This window comes from Cricetulus griseus (genome assembly GCF_003668045.3).
Source record: "Cricetulus griseus strain 17A/GY chromosome 1 unlocalized genomic scaffold, alternate assembly CriGri-PICRH-1.0 chr1_1, whole genome shotgun sequence".
Classification (NCBI taxonomy): Eukaryota; Metazoa; Chordata; class Mammalia; order Rodentia; family Cricetidae; genus Cricetulus; species Cricetulus griseus.
The window spans coordinates 163,804,072-163,820,715 of NW_023276807.1; the positions used below are offsets into that span (position 1 = coordinate 163,804,072).

A 16,644-nucleotide genomic window follows, 5' to 3' on the forward strand; every position below is an offset into this window, starting at 1 on the left:
CTGGAGGAGCAGACATCCCTAAATAGACATGAAGAGAACCTTTCCATGACATTTTATAGTCAAAACATCAAAAGATATTTTTAAGTATTAAAAACTGTAGAGGAAAAATAACTCAGAAAAGTAAAACATATAAAAATATTAGATCCCATCAGTCACCTAAAGGCCAGAAAAGCACAAAAGGCTACATTCCAAAACCCAAAAATAAGTAACTGTCAACCAAGACGGCTGTTTCCAGCAAAGGCACCTTTTAACTGATAGAACAGTTAAACAGTTCAAGATTAAGGCAGTTCATGACTCCTGAGACAACTTGAAGAAACCCTGCAGAGAAGTGAAAGAAAGTCAGTTCCAACCACAAGGGCACAAGAAGGAATAAACTTATTTGAAAGGAAGAAATGAAGAACGGAAATCCGTTATGTCCAACGCAGTACACCAGAAGACCCTCTTGTATTAGTAGAGGGGAAAGAAAAGAACAAACTACTCATCTAGCCAGAAAAATAGGTAGCAAGGTTGTAAGACTTAGTAAATAAAGAGTCCTCAACAATAACCTTAAATGTAAGTAGTTTCAACTTACCAATAAAGAGAAACAGAACGGCTAACTGTAGTAAAAAGAAAACAAAACAACTAAATCCAACTATCTCATCTCAGGCAACACACACCACTTAATAAAGACACCCACAGACCAAGAGTCAGAGGATGCCGAAGTCTGTCAAGTCAGTGGGAACCTAAAATAAATGGGTGTAGCTATTCTTGTATCTGATAAAGCAGACATAAAGCAAAGTTAGAAGAGATAAGAAAAGTACATACTAATAAAAGGAGTGATTCATGAAGAAGATAAAAGTGTGTGTGTGTGTGTGTGTGTGTGTGTGTGTGTGTGTGTGTGTGCACTCATGTGCATGTGTGTAAAACACTGAGGCTCCTAATTTCATAAAGAGTAATGGGCATAAAAGTCAGGCAAATCCTGATATCATAACCTATACGGCTCCAATAACCTATTCTCATCACTAGATAGGTCCTCTAAATTAAAATCAACAGTGAATGTCACAGTTAAGCTACACTATACATCAGACAGACTTACTGATAATGTGACTATCACAGTTAAGCTACACTATCAGACTTACTGATGCTTACAGAACAGTACACCCATGAGCTGTGGAATCCGTCACGGCCTATGGGCCCTTCTTAAACATATATCATAATTCTGTGTTGCTAAGCAAGCCTTAACAAATACAAAAGAATTTAAATAACGTTTTTTGTATCTCATCAGATCCTAGTGGAAAAATACTAGGAATCGATAGCAAAAGAATGTTTATAAGCTGCATAAATTACTGGGAGACTGACAGGACACCCTTAAGTCACCAGTGACTCATTGAAAAAAAAATCAGAGAGGAAATTTAAAAATTCCTACCACCAAATGAAAGTAGAACTTAGTGGAACTTTTGGGATATAGCTGAGAAAGTTCTAAGAGCAAAGTTTCTAGTTGCAAGTGCTTATACTTAAAAAAAAAAAAAAGCCAGATAGAGCTCCAACATGAAACCTAATTATACACATGTCACAGTGTTAGATACACAAGAGCAAGCCAAACCCAAAGCAATACACAGGAAGACCAGGGTAGAAATTAATACAATGGAAAGTAAAGAAATGTGTAGAATCAGAGTTAGATCCATCTTTGTTATTATTTTTTAATAATCAAGATCGATAGACCCCTAGCTGAATTATCCATAAGAGAAAGAGAAGACACAAGTTAATAAAATCAGAGGTAAAAATGGGAAGAGTCATCAGATTCTAGTGGAATCAAGAGGGTGATGAGGGAATACTTTCAAAACTTGTGCTTCAGAAAACTGGAAAATCCAAAGAAACAGATACTTTCTTAGGCATAACAGACCAACAAGCTATTAGATGAAGATGGCTATTAAAAGTCTTTCAACACAGAAGAGCCCAGGAGTAAGCACATTCATTGCTGGATTCTACCAAACTTGAAAACTGACTTCTATTATCTGTCCAACTGTTCTATGAAAGGATCTCTAACAAAGTCATTCTGTGATCATATTGGCACCCAGATGAGTTAAGGACATCACAAAGAAAATTTGAGGCCACATTCTCTTAAGGAATGTAGACACAGAAATCTCCAGTAGACCTTCCCACAGTGGGGCTAGAAAGATGGCTCAGTGGTTAAGAACTCGCCATGCAAGAGGGAGGATTAGTGGGATACAAGTGATCTGATAGGGAAATGGGAAAGGGGAGGGGCCTTTCAGAATGGGGAAGGAGATGGGTAAAATAACAGTAAGATGTCTGAAGAAGCCATAAGGAATTATACCACTAACTCTTTACCAAAAAATCCTGTTATACATATAAGTCCATGTATAAATATACATATATACTTTCTCATCTGGACCAATGGTGCTCCCTTCAAGAGACCAAGATACCTAACAAATGCCCCAATACTACACATGAGTATCCCTCCTTTGACAGGTTGGCCAGGGCTGTCCAAGACACTCCCAGAACAGACAGCCTATTACTGTGGAGTTTGGTTGCTCCCAGAGGATGAAGCTGAGGAACCATGGAGAGACAGGGACTGAGAGGGCCCTGAGCTGGAACTGACATGAATGCTCCCTTCCTGAGTATGGGTCCTTCAAATCTTGTGCCTGAAGTGAGGTGTTCTCCTCTTCTGTCTCTCTTAAGCAAGACCCATTACCTCCCACCATGCACAAAAGTAAATTCACAAAATCAAGACAATGTAACAGTTTTTTTTTGTTGTTGTAGTTGTAAGAAGCTAGAGTGGTGGGTGAGTGGTTGAGAACACTTACTGCTCTTTCAGGGGTCTTGAGTTTGTTTTTCAGCACCCATCTCAGACAGCTCACATCCACCTGTACTCCAGCTCTAGGGTATCTAACCCGGTCTCCTGAACTCCATGAACACCTGTATTCACACATGCACATACCCACACACAGCCACACATAATTAGAATATAATAAAAATCTCTTTAAAAAAAGAGTTGCCATGTGACCGACCCAGCTGTACCATCTCTGGGTGTATGCCTCTAGAACATAGAGATACGACCATACAGATGCTGCTGCTCCACCATCCACAGTAGCTATGATATGGATGTCATCAACAGATAAATGATCAGGAAGATGTGGTGCACATATGCTAAGAATTTTATTTAGCTGCAAAGAATAAAATTGTAATATTTGCAGGAAAATGGATGGAACCAGAGATCATCGCATTATGTGAAATTAGCCAGACTCAGAACAATGTGGAATCTAGCTTGTGTGTGCAAGAGTGGGCATGTGTGTGTGTGTGGGCGTGTGTGTGTGGGCGTGTGTGTGTGTGTGTGTGTGTGTGTGTGTGTGTGTGTGTGTGTGTGTGTGTGTGTATGTCTCTGTATGTGTATGCACCCATAGGGAGACCATGAAAGAGAAGGAGGTGGTGTCAAGGGAGTGGGGGAGCAGAACAAGAGGACTAGTAGGGTACATGTGACGTGAAAAGGGCTGGGAAAGCTTTTTTTGAGGGGGAAGAGGACCAGCTTGTGTGGGGGGTGGGGGGTGGGAGAGGACAAAGGGGAGGGGACAGATAAAAATTAAGTAAATATGCATAAACAGCAAAATAGCATAGTGATACCCATTAATTTGGATGCCAACAAAAGTTTTCTCTTTTTAAAAAGTGGTTAAATAGAGTGTGTTTGTTCTTCAGGGCCCAGGATTCAGTGACTGTAGTTATGAGATGATGAGAAGAGAGTAGATGTCTTCTTAGTGTTTCTGGTGCTCAGCAGCTGCTGTTGTTTCCTGCTCCGAGCAGACACAGACGACATGTGAATGGTGGCGGCTCCCATCAGGGCCCAACTTCTGGTACTTTTCTAGGGAAGGCTCAGTATGAATCCAGGTTTCATGCAGACCAGACAGGATTATTATCATTGGCCGATTAAATACCTTTGTTCACCTCTGCCTGGCTTTGTGACTTAGTCCAGTTCCCTAATCCACTCATTAATCTGTAGAGAGTTACGTCTTCAAAACTAAACAGAGCTTTCCAGTCTGACTGTACATTAATTTTTAGTTCAGGCCTGAAGTTTGAAGTTTGATGAAAGAAATGATGATTCTACGTATTTTACTAGACAGTAGAGGGAAATACCATAGGATAAACTCAGTTTGAGTGCCTTGAGGAAACCTGGGAAACTAGCAAAAAGCTGTTTGGATTTAATGTTGTTGACATTGTGGATCCTTGAGTACAGAAATGGCCTTAAAGGATGATTTGACAAAGAAGTGTCTAAATTATGCAAGGTGGGAGATGAGGGTGTAGCTCAGAGGTGAGTGTCTCTCTAGAGTACATGGGTCTTCTGTGTGTGAGCCCCAGCACCACACACTTGCACATACGCACAGGCACGTGCACGCGCACACACACACACGCTACACAGAATTCACGCGTTTTTATGTATATAAAAAATAAAATCAGCCACATAGAAGAAGAGTGGTTGAAAGTAAGAATTATAGTCAGTATTTTATAAGGAGATGAAATCAGCTATCAGTTCTGTTGTAAATAGGGAAGTACCTGTGCCTACAATAAAATGTATGAACTAGACTAAGTTGAATCATATTTTTTATGATACAAATTAAATGTTATTGTTGTAACTAATAAAAGTCACAAGTGATGGTTAACTTTTTGTCAATTTGGTTTGACAAACAGCCAGAGCATTAATTAGACTCATTGGCATGTGTCTGTAATGGTGGTTACAGTGGGGCATGACAGAGCAGGGAGGCCCACCCTGAACGTAGGCAGCACAGTCCCTTTGGCTGGAGCTCTGGACTGAATGAAAAGGGGAAAAGGAGGACAGCTGCAGGACACTGGCTTTCTGCTTTCTGCCTATAGTCTGTGACCTATCCCGGTCACCATGCCTTCCCTGTCATTCTGGCCATCGCCTTCCTCACCCCCATTTGCTTTTTGTCAGATATTTTGTTTGTAGTGACAACTAATGAAAATCTTTTTAAAAATTATTTTAAAATTTATTATGTATGTGCTCATAGACTCATGAGCCACAGCACTGGTGTGTGGATGTCAGAAGTCAGAGGGTAACTTTCTAGGGTCTGTTCCCACGTTTCATCTTCACCAGGCCTGTACAGCAAGCCCCTTTCCCTGCTGAACCCTCTTGCTGGCCCTGAGAATCTTTTTTATCTTTATGCTTTATACTTTTATTAAACTGTTCATTGGTTCAGTATCTCATCAGATATTTGCTGAGCGAATACTCTATACAAGATGCATTTATATTTTGTTGCCACATCCCTCAACAGACAGTGTGATAAAGGAGGAGTCAGTATGTGGAGAATAATAGGCAACTTACACAAATCCTTCCTTCATCTTAGTATTCAAATGCTCTTTGAATTCTTGCAATACACATCCAGCACACATCGCTGAGGGCCTTGGGTTTTTACAAAGATTGCTAGTGAAACTCATGGAGGATGTGTTGACTCGGGGACATAGGAGAAGAGGTTGGAATCCCTGGGAGCCTCCAACTTTGTGGGGCCTAAAGCATATCTTAAAGAAAAACAGAGTTTGGACCCGGGACTCCCCATATACATGTGCTTTCAGAGTCTGTTTGTGTGGCAGGGTCTTGGTGCTGTACAGGCTGGCCTCATAGTCCTGGGTTTAAGTGGTCTTATCATTGCATCCCAAGTAGCTGGGGCCACAGGGGTGTGACACTGAACTAAGCCTTAGGGATTCTATCATGACTGACAAGTGACAGCCCATGTATTAGGATTCGTCTTAGTTTTCTGTATGTTGACGGCCAGTGTGCATCATGGCATGGTCAAATAACACAAGGACCATCCCCAAAGGATATTCTTGTAAAGTGCAGCTTGAGAAGAGGGGTTGCTGGGTACCTTGGCCTTAAAGCAGAGGTCATGGGAGATCTAGCCTCACTATAGCAGGAGCTAGCCCTCTGTGGCAGCTGGGATGCTCTGCCTTAAGAAACAAACCCCGGGTTTCTATGTGGCAGCTCTGCTGTCATTGCCACCTTCTTAAATGAAGCACATTTTTATCTACTACTCTAAAACCCCATGTCTTCCTTTCCAAGACTCTTCAGGCTCCTCCTCACAAAATCATTGTTGGCCCGTCCTGCTCCCACCTCCAGGCTGACATCCTAACTCCCCGCCCTCATGACTTCACCCCACTCATATTTAGCAGCAATCTCTTTCTTTCTTTAGCTGACAAAATGTAAAATTTTGACTGTTGCTCTTATCACTGAAAATGAAATAAGATCTTAAAGAACAGCTAAGAAAAATTCCCAACTCTGGGAATTCAGCACTGAAACCACACATACCAAAACTTTAAAAATCGAATTATTAAATGCTGACTTTACAAACTTCTTTGCAGGTGGAAGAACTGGTGGATTCGAGGGATTCTCACCCTGACCATGATCTCCCTCTTCTTCCTGATCATCTACATGGGGTCCTTCATGCTTATGCTTCTGGTACGTATCAACACCTTCCTGGGTTCCTTGGTTCCCCAGCCTTTACATGTCATTAAAATAATGTGAGTGTATAATAATAAAAGGTAACCCAGGACTTGGCAACAGCAAACTCAGTTTCTTGAAGCAATTTCTAGTTCATGGAATGATCTGGACCAATCTTTACCCTTTGCACAGTGGTCCCTCAGTGTGCCCATTCAGCATGGACCAGGGGCGCTTGCGTTAATACTGTGTACCCAGTGCCCAGCAGAGGATTAGGTGTGGCAGAGATGCACATACCAGTATGCCATCTCCCTGTATCTGACTCAGTCCCTTTCTTCAGGGAACTCAGTGTGACAGCAGAAAGGCCCAGTCAGAGGACTAAGTAGTGGCAAGTCTTCGTGACAGGCCATGTTTTTAAGCACAAAGAAGCATGCCATCTGGTCTTGAACAGGGAAAACAAAGGCTTACAGAGAGATGGCACCTAAGCTTGACCCAGAAGATTACACAGAGAAAGCAGGATGGATTTTAAGCTGAATACACCAGTGTCAATCAAGGCAGGTGGCGGGTGGTGGTGGGGCAATGAGAGAAGGTGGACCTCCTCATAGTGTCTACATTGACCTGTGGTTGGCCTTGAGAAATGAGACTGGAGAGCTGAGTAGATGTCATTCTGGGGGAGTTAGATGTTGTGTATGGGAAGCCAAGTCATGAGGGCAAACAGACTGACTAAGCTCTTACTTCATTCATTTCATAAATGCCTTCAAGGTGACTGGTGTGTACCAGGGATTACAGTAGCACTGGGGTATGTTAATGATGGTGCCCCGGAACACATTCCCATCTTTGTTTTGATGGTATTTGCTGTTTACACTGTAAAGAACTGCTTAGCTGCTTCCAATTACAAACTGCAGTCTTTGAAATAAAGTCTAGTACTGTGAGAGCAGAAAAGGAGTTGGCAGACTCCCTGGAAGCATTGTGCAACACGTGTGAGCTTCCAGCTGAAGGTTGAATAGGAGTCGAGGAGGTGGAGGGAGGAGTTGAGTGGAGGTGTTCCTCACAGAATGTGTACCTCAGTTGTGGGATCCAGGAGAAATCCATTCTTTCAACAGACTTAGTGTTTCCAGGTATTGGCTTAGCAATGAATAGTGACAACCATTCTTGGGGGTACACACAGTGTCCTTCATTATTATTATGTAAGGATGTGTTGAGAAGGTGACAAGCTCTCTAGATAAAACTGTTCACTTCCTCCTGGCCAGTCACCACTGCTCCCATTGTGACACCTGCTCTCCCAGGACACACTTGTGTAGTACCAGGCAGCTGTCACCAGTGCTCCCACTGTGACACCTGCTTTCCCAGGGTGGGGGGAGGGCACCTGCTCGGGAGGGGGGGCACTCTTGTACACTGGGCAGCTGTGCCAGACTCTCCCTTTTACTCTGTTGCTTTCTTCGTCTCACCTCAACTCATTCAGCCTCTTACGTGTTCACCTTCCTGGTCTTCTGCCTACTGGAGAATGCGGATACTTCTACCCATCTTCCTGTCTTTCACCCCTGTGTCCTGTTGAGAGAGGATACAATTGTCAGTAACATAGTGTGGTTTTCCTTTTATTAAAAATACATTTGAAAGTAAAATTGGTCACAAAAAATTTCATCAGCTCAGGATGTCAGGGGCTGATGCTCCCAAGAAGGTCCAGACTTTTCCATGATGAAATTCAGAATGCACTTAGAGACGTTCATCCGGCTGTATTGCCCACCTGGCCTTGAACTTGCTATGTAGGTCAGGCTGGCCTCAAACTTGCAGTCCGCTGCTTCAGTCTCCACAGTGCTGGGATTACAGGTGTGTGCACCATGCTCAGTTGGAACCTGATTTTTAAAAGAAAATCATAAACCTGCCTAAAGTACTTAGGATTTCTTTACCTGTCCTGCTATCTAATAGAGTGTGAAACACTGTGTTGTTTAAATCACCATTTTTAAACATTCAGATTATGTTCTGTTTCTTTTATGAGAACAGTTTTAAATTTGAACATATTGGAGCATAAATAAGTCCTGATTTCATAAATCAGATTATTTTTTAAAAATAGAATCCTAAAATAAGAATAGGCATTTTTTATTTGCATAACCCATAGCTGACATTCAACATGGCCAAATCCCGTGCTCTGTCTCCCAGCCATCCTGCATAACCTGTTGTTCCAGGCTTTCCCTGCTACCCTGTGTTCCCTTCTCGCCCTTAGCCCTGCTTTTATGATTTAATGTCCCCTAAAAAGGCTCTTAAGTTGAAGGCTTGGTTCCCACCTGGATCTAATCATTGCTAGTGATTAGATCGCCTAGGGTCTGACCTTATGAGGGATTCTATCTGATTGGCCACAGGTGGGCCAGCTGGAGGAGGCAGCTCAGAGCAGCATGTTGGGGCTGTACCTTGTCCTTGTGTCTTCTCTGTCTCACTGTGGACTTCCTGGCCTCCTCCTACTGTGCCACCCCACCCCCCAATCTCGAGGTTCTGTCTCACCACAGATCCCCAAAACTCTGAACTAAAACCTTTGAAATAAATGCTTTTCTGTTGTTTTTGCAGGTGACACATTCCCTGTTTCCATCTTCACTGAATCTAGTCCCCCTATGTGCCCTGTGACACACACTGCTAGTTTGGTCATGTCATCTGAATTACTGTCTGCTTTTGCTACCTCCCCAGTTAATGCTTACTATCCCGTTGACCCAAATATTCATGTCTTCTCGTGTCATTCCTCTCCTACCATCCACCATGGGCACAGCTCTCTGTCCGAACCATATCCGTGTATTCTGACAGCTCTAAAAGACTTACACATAGCCTAACATGTCTTGGTCATTTGCAGACATAACTGCCTGTTTGTGTTCTTTGGTGTTGTCGCTGCCCATCTATCCCCCACCACAGGTGTATGTGTGTGTGGTTATTTCCACATGCCTTTAGAGTTATATGCTTCGTCACAGATTCCCTCTCTCCCTCCCTCCCTCCTTCCCTCCCTCCCTCCCTATCTCTTTTTCCCTTTTCCTTTCTCTTGTGTGCATACACACCTGTGCACTTGTGTGTGTGCACTTTCCTGTGTGTGCATCTTGGAGGCAGAGGATTGCTGTTGAGTCTGTTTCTCTCTGGAGGCAGAGGATTGCTGTTGAGTCTGTTTCTCTCTGGAGGCAGAGGATTGCTGTTAAGTCTCTTTCTCTCGGCACTGTCTCTTTTGAGACAGGATCTCTCATTGAGCCTGGAACTTGATGCTCTGGCAGCCATCTGGCCGTGAGCCCTGGGATGTGTCTGTCTGCCCCATCCCTTTCCCCAGTGCTGGGGTTTGAACTAAATGCAAGTCAACTTAGATCCTCATGCTTGTGCAGTGTGTTTCTTATCCACTGACTCATTTCCCCAAACCACAAGAAATGTTAAAAAAAAATACACCTTCAAAACATGAGTTTTGAAACCTTTTTTCAACAAAAGACCAAATAGCAGTATTTTATATTCTAAGCTGAAAATTGACCTGTTATAATATTTGATTTTTAAGCTCCTTAAGCTTATAAAAGTCTTATAACAGCAAGCCCTTGGGCATGCTGTTTAGAGGAAGGAAAATAATTGTTGTGTTCACAAAGATTCTCCCTTCTGGCTCAGAGGCCTCATTGATCTGTTTGGGTCTTAGAATTGGCCAAGCTTAAGTAAGATGTTGCACTTCCCCTAGATCCATGGGTTTATCACCAGGAAGGGCTATGAGCAGAACATCATCAACTCATGGATACAGGCACACCTTGCAAACATGAGGTCTTTGAGGCTTCTGGTCTGACACTTTTACAGTAAACCTTTTTTTCATAAGTGTGTTAACTCAAGTTCTCAAAAAGAAGTCTCATCTATATTGAACAGGGCTGATTAGAACTTCTGGGATTGTGGAGAGTTTTAACTCTGCCAACTCTGTTGTCGGGGCAGTGTGTGCACATGTCAAAGGCCGATGATGACTGTGTTCACACTGACCAGAGCGGCTTCTGGCTGTAGGACAGTTTGCTCATGTGTGAGAAGCAAAATTGGAAGATGCTGTAACTATTTGTTACATCATATCTCTCTCTCTCTCTCTCTCTCTCTCTCTCTCTCTCTCTCTCTCTCTTTCTCTCTTTTTTTTTTTCTTAAAAAGGTAGAGTTTCATTATTTGGCTGTGGCTGGCCTGGAGCTCATCGTGTAGTGACCAGGAGAGCCTTGAACTCACAGAGATAGATCTGCTGCCTCTGCCTCCTGTGTGCTAAGATTAAAGGTCCATGCCACAATCTTTATGAGTGTGCTGGAACATGTGATTAAAGATACATGCATACAACCAGACTTCTCTAAGTCAACCTTTTCCTATAGGAACCTAAGAGATGGAAATGGGAAAATCAGAACTGGGCATGTCACACCTGCAATTGTAACATGGGAGGCTGAGGCAGTGAGAAGGGAGTTAGAGGCCAGTCTGCCCTATAGTGTGAGACTCTGTCTCAGGAAACATTGTCCATCTTGAGAAATGGTGGATACACAGATATACATAATAAAAATAAATGGATAAGGCCCACCCAACTGCCCAAGGATTTACTATGCCTGGCTTCTCCTGTGAAGATCTCATGCCTTCATTTAAACAGGCATGGCTTCCCTAGAAAGAGTGAAGGCTGCCTCTTTGCTGTTTCCATTTAGAATAATTACAAGTTGGTAGATTAAAGTTTTCTAAAACACATGTGGCAAGATGTTGCTTGTCAGTTACACAGCACAGATTACATGACCTTGTTGTTTTATTTTCAGGTTCTGGGCATCCAAGTGAAATGCTTCCATGAGATTATCACCATTGGATACAGAGTCTATCACTCCTATGACCTCCCATGGTTTAGAACACTAAGCTGGTAAGTGACCGTGAAACCGCTCTGGAAATGCAAATCTGATTCAATTCTGAAGTTTTTTTTTGTTTTGTTTTGGTTTGGTTTTTTTGTTTTTTGTTTTTTCGAGACAGGGTTTCTCTGCGTAGCTTTGGAGCCTATCCTGGCACTCGCTCTGGAGACCAGGCTGGCCTTGAACTCAGAGATCCTCCTGCCTCTGCCTCCCGAGTGCTGGGATTAAAGGCATGTACCACCAACGCCTGGCCATTTCTGAAGTTTTTAATTGTAGAATGATTTTGGAGAAAGAGAAACACATTGAAACTGAATTTGTAAAGAAGAAAATAACCTTTGCTCTTCTTCCTCCAGCACAACCTTCCTTCAGTCTTTGTAATAGCATCTAATTAATGATTAATATATACTCTTCCTGATCATAATTTTATGAAAAGCTTTCTTTTTTCCCAATTGACAAGAGATTATAAAATATTTGATATGTACATATATGTGCAAAGTTTGGCTTTGTGTAGTTTTTAAACATTTCAGGCACTCATCCCTGTCAAGACCCTGAGAAGGAAACATGGTGCTATAATAGATCCTGTCAGCCTACATGGTCATGAGTTTAAGGATGTTATTCCATCAACATTGTCTAAGAAGCTGTTGTTTTCCTAAGATGGCTGTATCTCACCTTTGCACTTAGATGAGATTGGGTGCATTCAGGGTGGAATGGCCTTAGACAAGGACTTAGAATATTCTATATAGTTCCAACCTGAGTGTGATGCATCATGCCTCTAACCCTAGTTCTGGAATCCAATCCACAGCAACTTGCTCAGTTGCCAATTGTCTGTAGCAGGAGAACCCTGAGGTCAAGGCCAGCCTGAAATAATATAGTAAGATTCTGGAGGTGGGGAAAGGGGTGGGGTAGGTGTTGATATTGGCAAAAGGTAATTTTCTCCTAACAGTTTTCTCCATTTCTCATAAAATACATGGGAAATACACATACACAAACACATACAGATGAAATACACATACAGGAAACACATATACACAATATTGGAAACACACTCACACGCGCACACACACACACACACACACACACACACACACACACACACACAGGCTCACACACACACTAAATCAAAATAAGAAGAATCACTGCTCAATTGGAGCCCTTCTGGGCATTGAGAAGAACTGAGAAACAGATCAGAACTATGTACAGGGCCAGAGGGGATGCCTGGCCACCTCTTCCTCCTTTTCCTCTTAACTCACTTGAAGTGGTCTTGTGTCTTCCAGTGTTAGTTATAAACATGAGAACATTGAGTAGCCAGGAGTTAATTTTTATTATAAACTCAACACTCTGTGTGTGTGTGTTCATGGCATGTTTGCATCTGTCTGTTCATTATAAACTCAACACTGTATGTGCATGAGTGTGCACAGATGTGTGTGTATCTGTCTGGCATATTTTGACATTGTTATCTCTGATACTGTATTTTGAGTTAAACACATGAATTGTCTTTGTTGGATTACTGGTTGCTGTTGGCTGATAGGTTTGAAATTAAGTTTAAAATGAGAAAACAGCATTTTGGTGGAGCATATTTTGGATTAACCACCCGAATTTGATTTTGATGTTAGTATTACCATCAAAATGCAAGGAATAATTCTGTCACATTTGAGGGGGGAAAATACTCATACACCCAAGCTAATGGGTTTAAATTGCAGGTACTTTCTACTGTGTGTGAACTACTTCTTCTATGGAGAGACGGTGGCGGACTACTTTGCTACGTTTGTTCAGAGGGAGGAGCAGCTGCAGTTCCTCATTCGCTACCACAGGTTTATATCCTTCGCCCTCTACCTGGCAGGTAACTTGAGGTCGGTCTGTACCAGCCTCCAGCTAATCTTCTCCATATTTATTTTTACTTGGGCTATTTAAGTGCATTTGTGTTTTGTTTTGTTTTGTTTTTTCTATAGCATTTTATTCCGGGCTCTCTTTAAATTAGTTCTTGTGTATAAAGCTATTTCTTCCATTGTGATCTTAAGTAGCATTTATTCTCTAGTGGTAATTAAAAAAACATAATTGTAGCATTCCATGTTCCTGAAATTTTTCTTTTCAATTTATAATTTAAAAAAACACTTGACCAGCATGGGACTGATCCAGACCCCCTGAATGTGGGTGTCTGTGAGAAGACCTTGAAAATCTATGGGGTCTCTTGTATTGGATCAGTACTTGTCGCTACCATAGGAATGGACTTTAGGAGCCCACCCCACATGGAGGGATACTCCCTGAGCCTAGACACAAGGGGGTTGGCCTAGGCCCTATCCAAAGAATATGACAGATTTGAAGACCCCCCCCATAGAAGGCCCCACCCTTCCTGGGGAGCAGAAAGGGTATGGGATGGGTAGGGTGTTAGTTGGGGGGGGCAGGGGAGGGAGAGGGACCTGGGATTGACATGTAAAATAATTTTATTTCTAATCAAAAGAAAAGAAAAGAAGAAGAAAAAAAGAAAGCTAAAAAAAGAAATATAATAAACCTTGTCCTATAAAAAAACACTTGAAACATTTATTAGAGTATTTATTCATCAAATATAGCTCACAGAGAAAGCTTTACAAATATACATTTATAATTGTCCCTAGGGAATAAGGTTTCTTCGAGAGCAGTGGTTCTCAAACTTCCTAATGCTGCCATCCTTTAATGTAGTTCCTCGTGTTGTTGTGACCCCTATACAATTACATCATTGCTATTTCATACTGTAATGTTGCTACTGGTATGAATCATAATGCAAATATTTTTGGAGATAGAGGTTTGACAAAGGGGTGGTGATGATCCACAGATTGAGAACCAGCGTTCTGAATGAATCCGTTAGTCTGCTGGACACGGCAGATTATGTGTCAACGCTGCTTCCAAGATGCCATGCCCTTGTTTATTGCTTTAGAGTAAAAACCAGCTGCTAAGGAAGAGTCTGGGGGTCTGAAGTGAGGTCCCTTGATCCTTAGCCGCTGACTCCAGGACACCAGGACATGGAGCACAGTGTGGAATGATACTGGCACCTTAGAGAAGAAGGCTTTTTCTAAAGGATTTTCCTCATTTTATATCATCTTTTTTCATCCAATCTGTTTTCTGATTTCTTCCCTTAATTTAAAAAGCTATAGCTGGGTGTGATGGCACACACCTTTAATCCCAGCACTCTAGGAGGAAGAACTCTGTGAGTTTGAGGCCAGCCTGGTCTACAGAGTGAGTTCCAGGACAGCCAGTGCTACACAGAAAAAACTCCTCTCCAAAAAACAAACAAACAAAGTTATTAATGGAGGCTTGATAGACGGTTCAGTAGTTAAGAGCACTTGCTGCTCTTGCAGGGACCCAGGTTTGAGTCTCAGCACCCATGAGGGGCTCACAACTGTCCAGGGGATCCAGTCCTCTCTTCTGTACATACACATCCATGTAGTCTAAGCATACACATAATGCAAAATAAATGTCTTAAAAGCTACTGATGATGTGTTTACAGAAGGTACATTCTTAGACATAGGTACTAAAGTATTCCTGCTCTTTCAATTTGGAGGCAGTCGGTCCTCTTGAATTCTAGGCAGCTGGAAAGAGTGTGACATGGAGAGATGGTGGTGACTGACACCTGCTGAAAGGTCACCGCACAGTTCTGTAGTGTGAGGACGCAGGGCTGTCCATCTGTCAGTGCACATTCTGCACTGTATCTTCTTTGAATGAAGAGTCCATCCTCAGGAGATAGGAATGTAACTTCTGGATTTAAAAAGTTAGTAGAGTTGCAGGAAAAAGCTCTGTAATGGCTCCTGGCTGTTGTCTGAGTTTGTTCATTTGTTTCATTTTGTGGTTTCTGGTGGGGTTCAAATTGAGGGTCCCACGTGTCCTAGGCAAGTGCTACATCTCCAGTCTGTCTTCTGTCATCAACCCTGGCAATTTTGCTTTGTTTCATGTTACTGTTACTATAATTACTTAGTAATAATAATGGTTAGAATATAAATCATTTATGTTATTTATTAGTTTTTAAAAACCAGTTTCCAGAGATGTGTAGTGTAAACAGCATCCCTGCCCCGATGTTTTCTGTTTCTATAAGTGATGTACCGATTTCTTTATTTTTGGCATTATTTATTTTGATGTTGATTTCTTTTTTTCTTGTAATTTTTATTGTTTTTTTTCATTTTACATAATAATCCCAGTGTCCCCTGACCTGGCTGTCTACTCCTCAGAGGGGGTCAGGCCTTCCTTGGGGAGTCAACAAAGTGTGGCATGCCCAGTTGAGGCAGGACCAAAGCCCCTCCTCCCTGCATCAAGAATAATCAAGGTATCCCAAAGGGATATACCATATACCATAGGGAATGGGCTCTAAAATGCCAGTTCATGTACCTGGGATAGGTCCTGGTGCCACTGCCAGGGTCCCTTGATGTTGACTTCGTGTTAAATCCTGTATCACAGTCCACACTCTTAGGCCTTTAAGTCATTGTTTATGGTACTTAACTGGCTTCCAAACCATACCTTCCTGTAAAGACAAATACTGCCTGGCTTCCATTCATAAATTTTAAAGATTTTAGTTTATTTTTAGTTTACATGTATGAGTACACATGTATGAATGCATGTCTGTCCACTCTGTGCATTCAGGGCCTGAGGAGGCCATAAGGCAGCACTGGATCCCCTGGAACTAGAGTTAGAAATGGATGTGAGCTACCATGTGGGTCCTGGGAATCAAACCAAGGTCCCCTGGATGAGAAGCCAGTGCTGTTAACCAACAAGCCATCCCTCCATCCCCTCCATTCATTTTTAACTCTCCGTTCTTTTCCTACTAAACCAACCGCCCTACCTTCTCCTTCCACACAGCTCAGCTTCAGAGGGGAGCCGTCCATATTTCCTATGTGTCTAGCCCACGTGTGCTGGTAGTAGTTTTTTGTTTTGTTTTGTTTTTAGATGTCCATACAAACCAGAGACTGTGTCTTTTATTGTATCTAACAGGTCCCTGGGCTCCTCCTCCTGTGGTCTAGCTGTTTGGAGACCCTGCCTTCGTGATTTAGTTCTTTCCCAGGTCCCCCAGCTTCTTGGACATCATCCCACCGTGCAGAAGCAGGGGCTCTAGTAGTGTCTTGTGAGATAGTGCAGAGGAGAATGCTCTGTGTTCAGAAGTTCTTGAGTCTCTTAGTCTGTCCTTGTGACTGGTTGCCATGACAATCTGTGTCTGCTGCTGCCCCTTCACTTGATGCTTCTCTTGCCCCCACTGACCTTTCGTGTTGGTTTTGGTGAACACCTTTAGTCGGCAGGGCAGTCTCAGTACTGCAGAAGTTACCCATAGTTCCTGCTGTTGAGTTTTGCAATAGTTTCCTTCTATTCTCTTTGTTCTGGTTGGTCATCGTCTTCATTTCTTTCAGTGG

At 42.4% G+C, this 16,644-nt stretch overlaps 1 protein-coding gene across 1 annotated transcript in view; it reads left to right on the forward strand.

The window, feature by feature from the left end:
• The window catches only part of Cds1 (CDP-diacylglycerol synthase 1), a 70,946-nt gene that overhangs the window by 23,385 nt on the left and 30,917 nt on the right, over positions 1 to 16,644 (forward strand). The window contains exons 3-5 of the mRNA XM_027388525.2: positions 6,361 to 6,457; positions 11,195 to 11,292; positions 12,979 to 13,118. Of these exons, the coding sequence (XP_027244326.1) occupies positions 6,361 to 6,457; positions 11,195 to 11,292; positions 12,979 to 13,118 (335 nt within the window). The remainder of the gene's footprint in view (positions 1 to 6,360; positions 6,458 to 11,194; positions 11,293 to 12,978; positions 13,119 to 16,644) is intronic.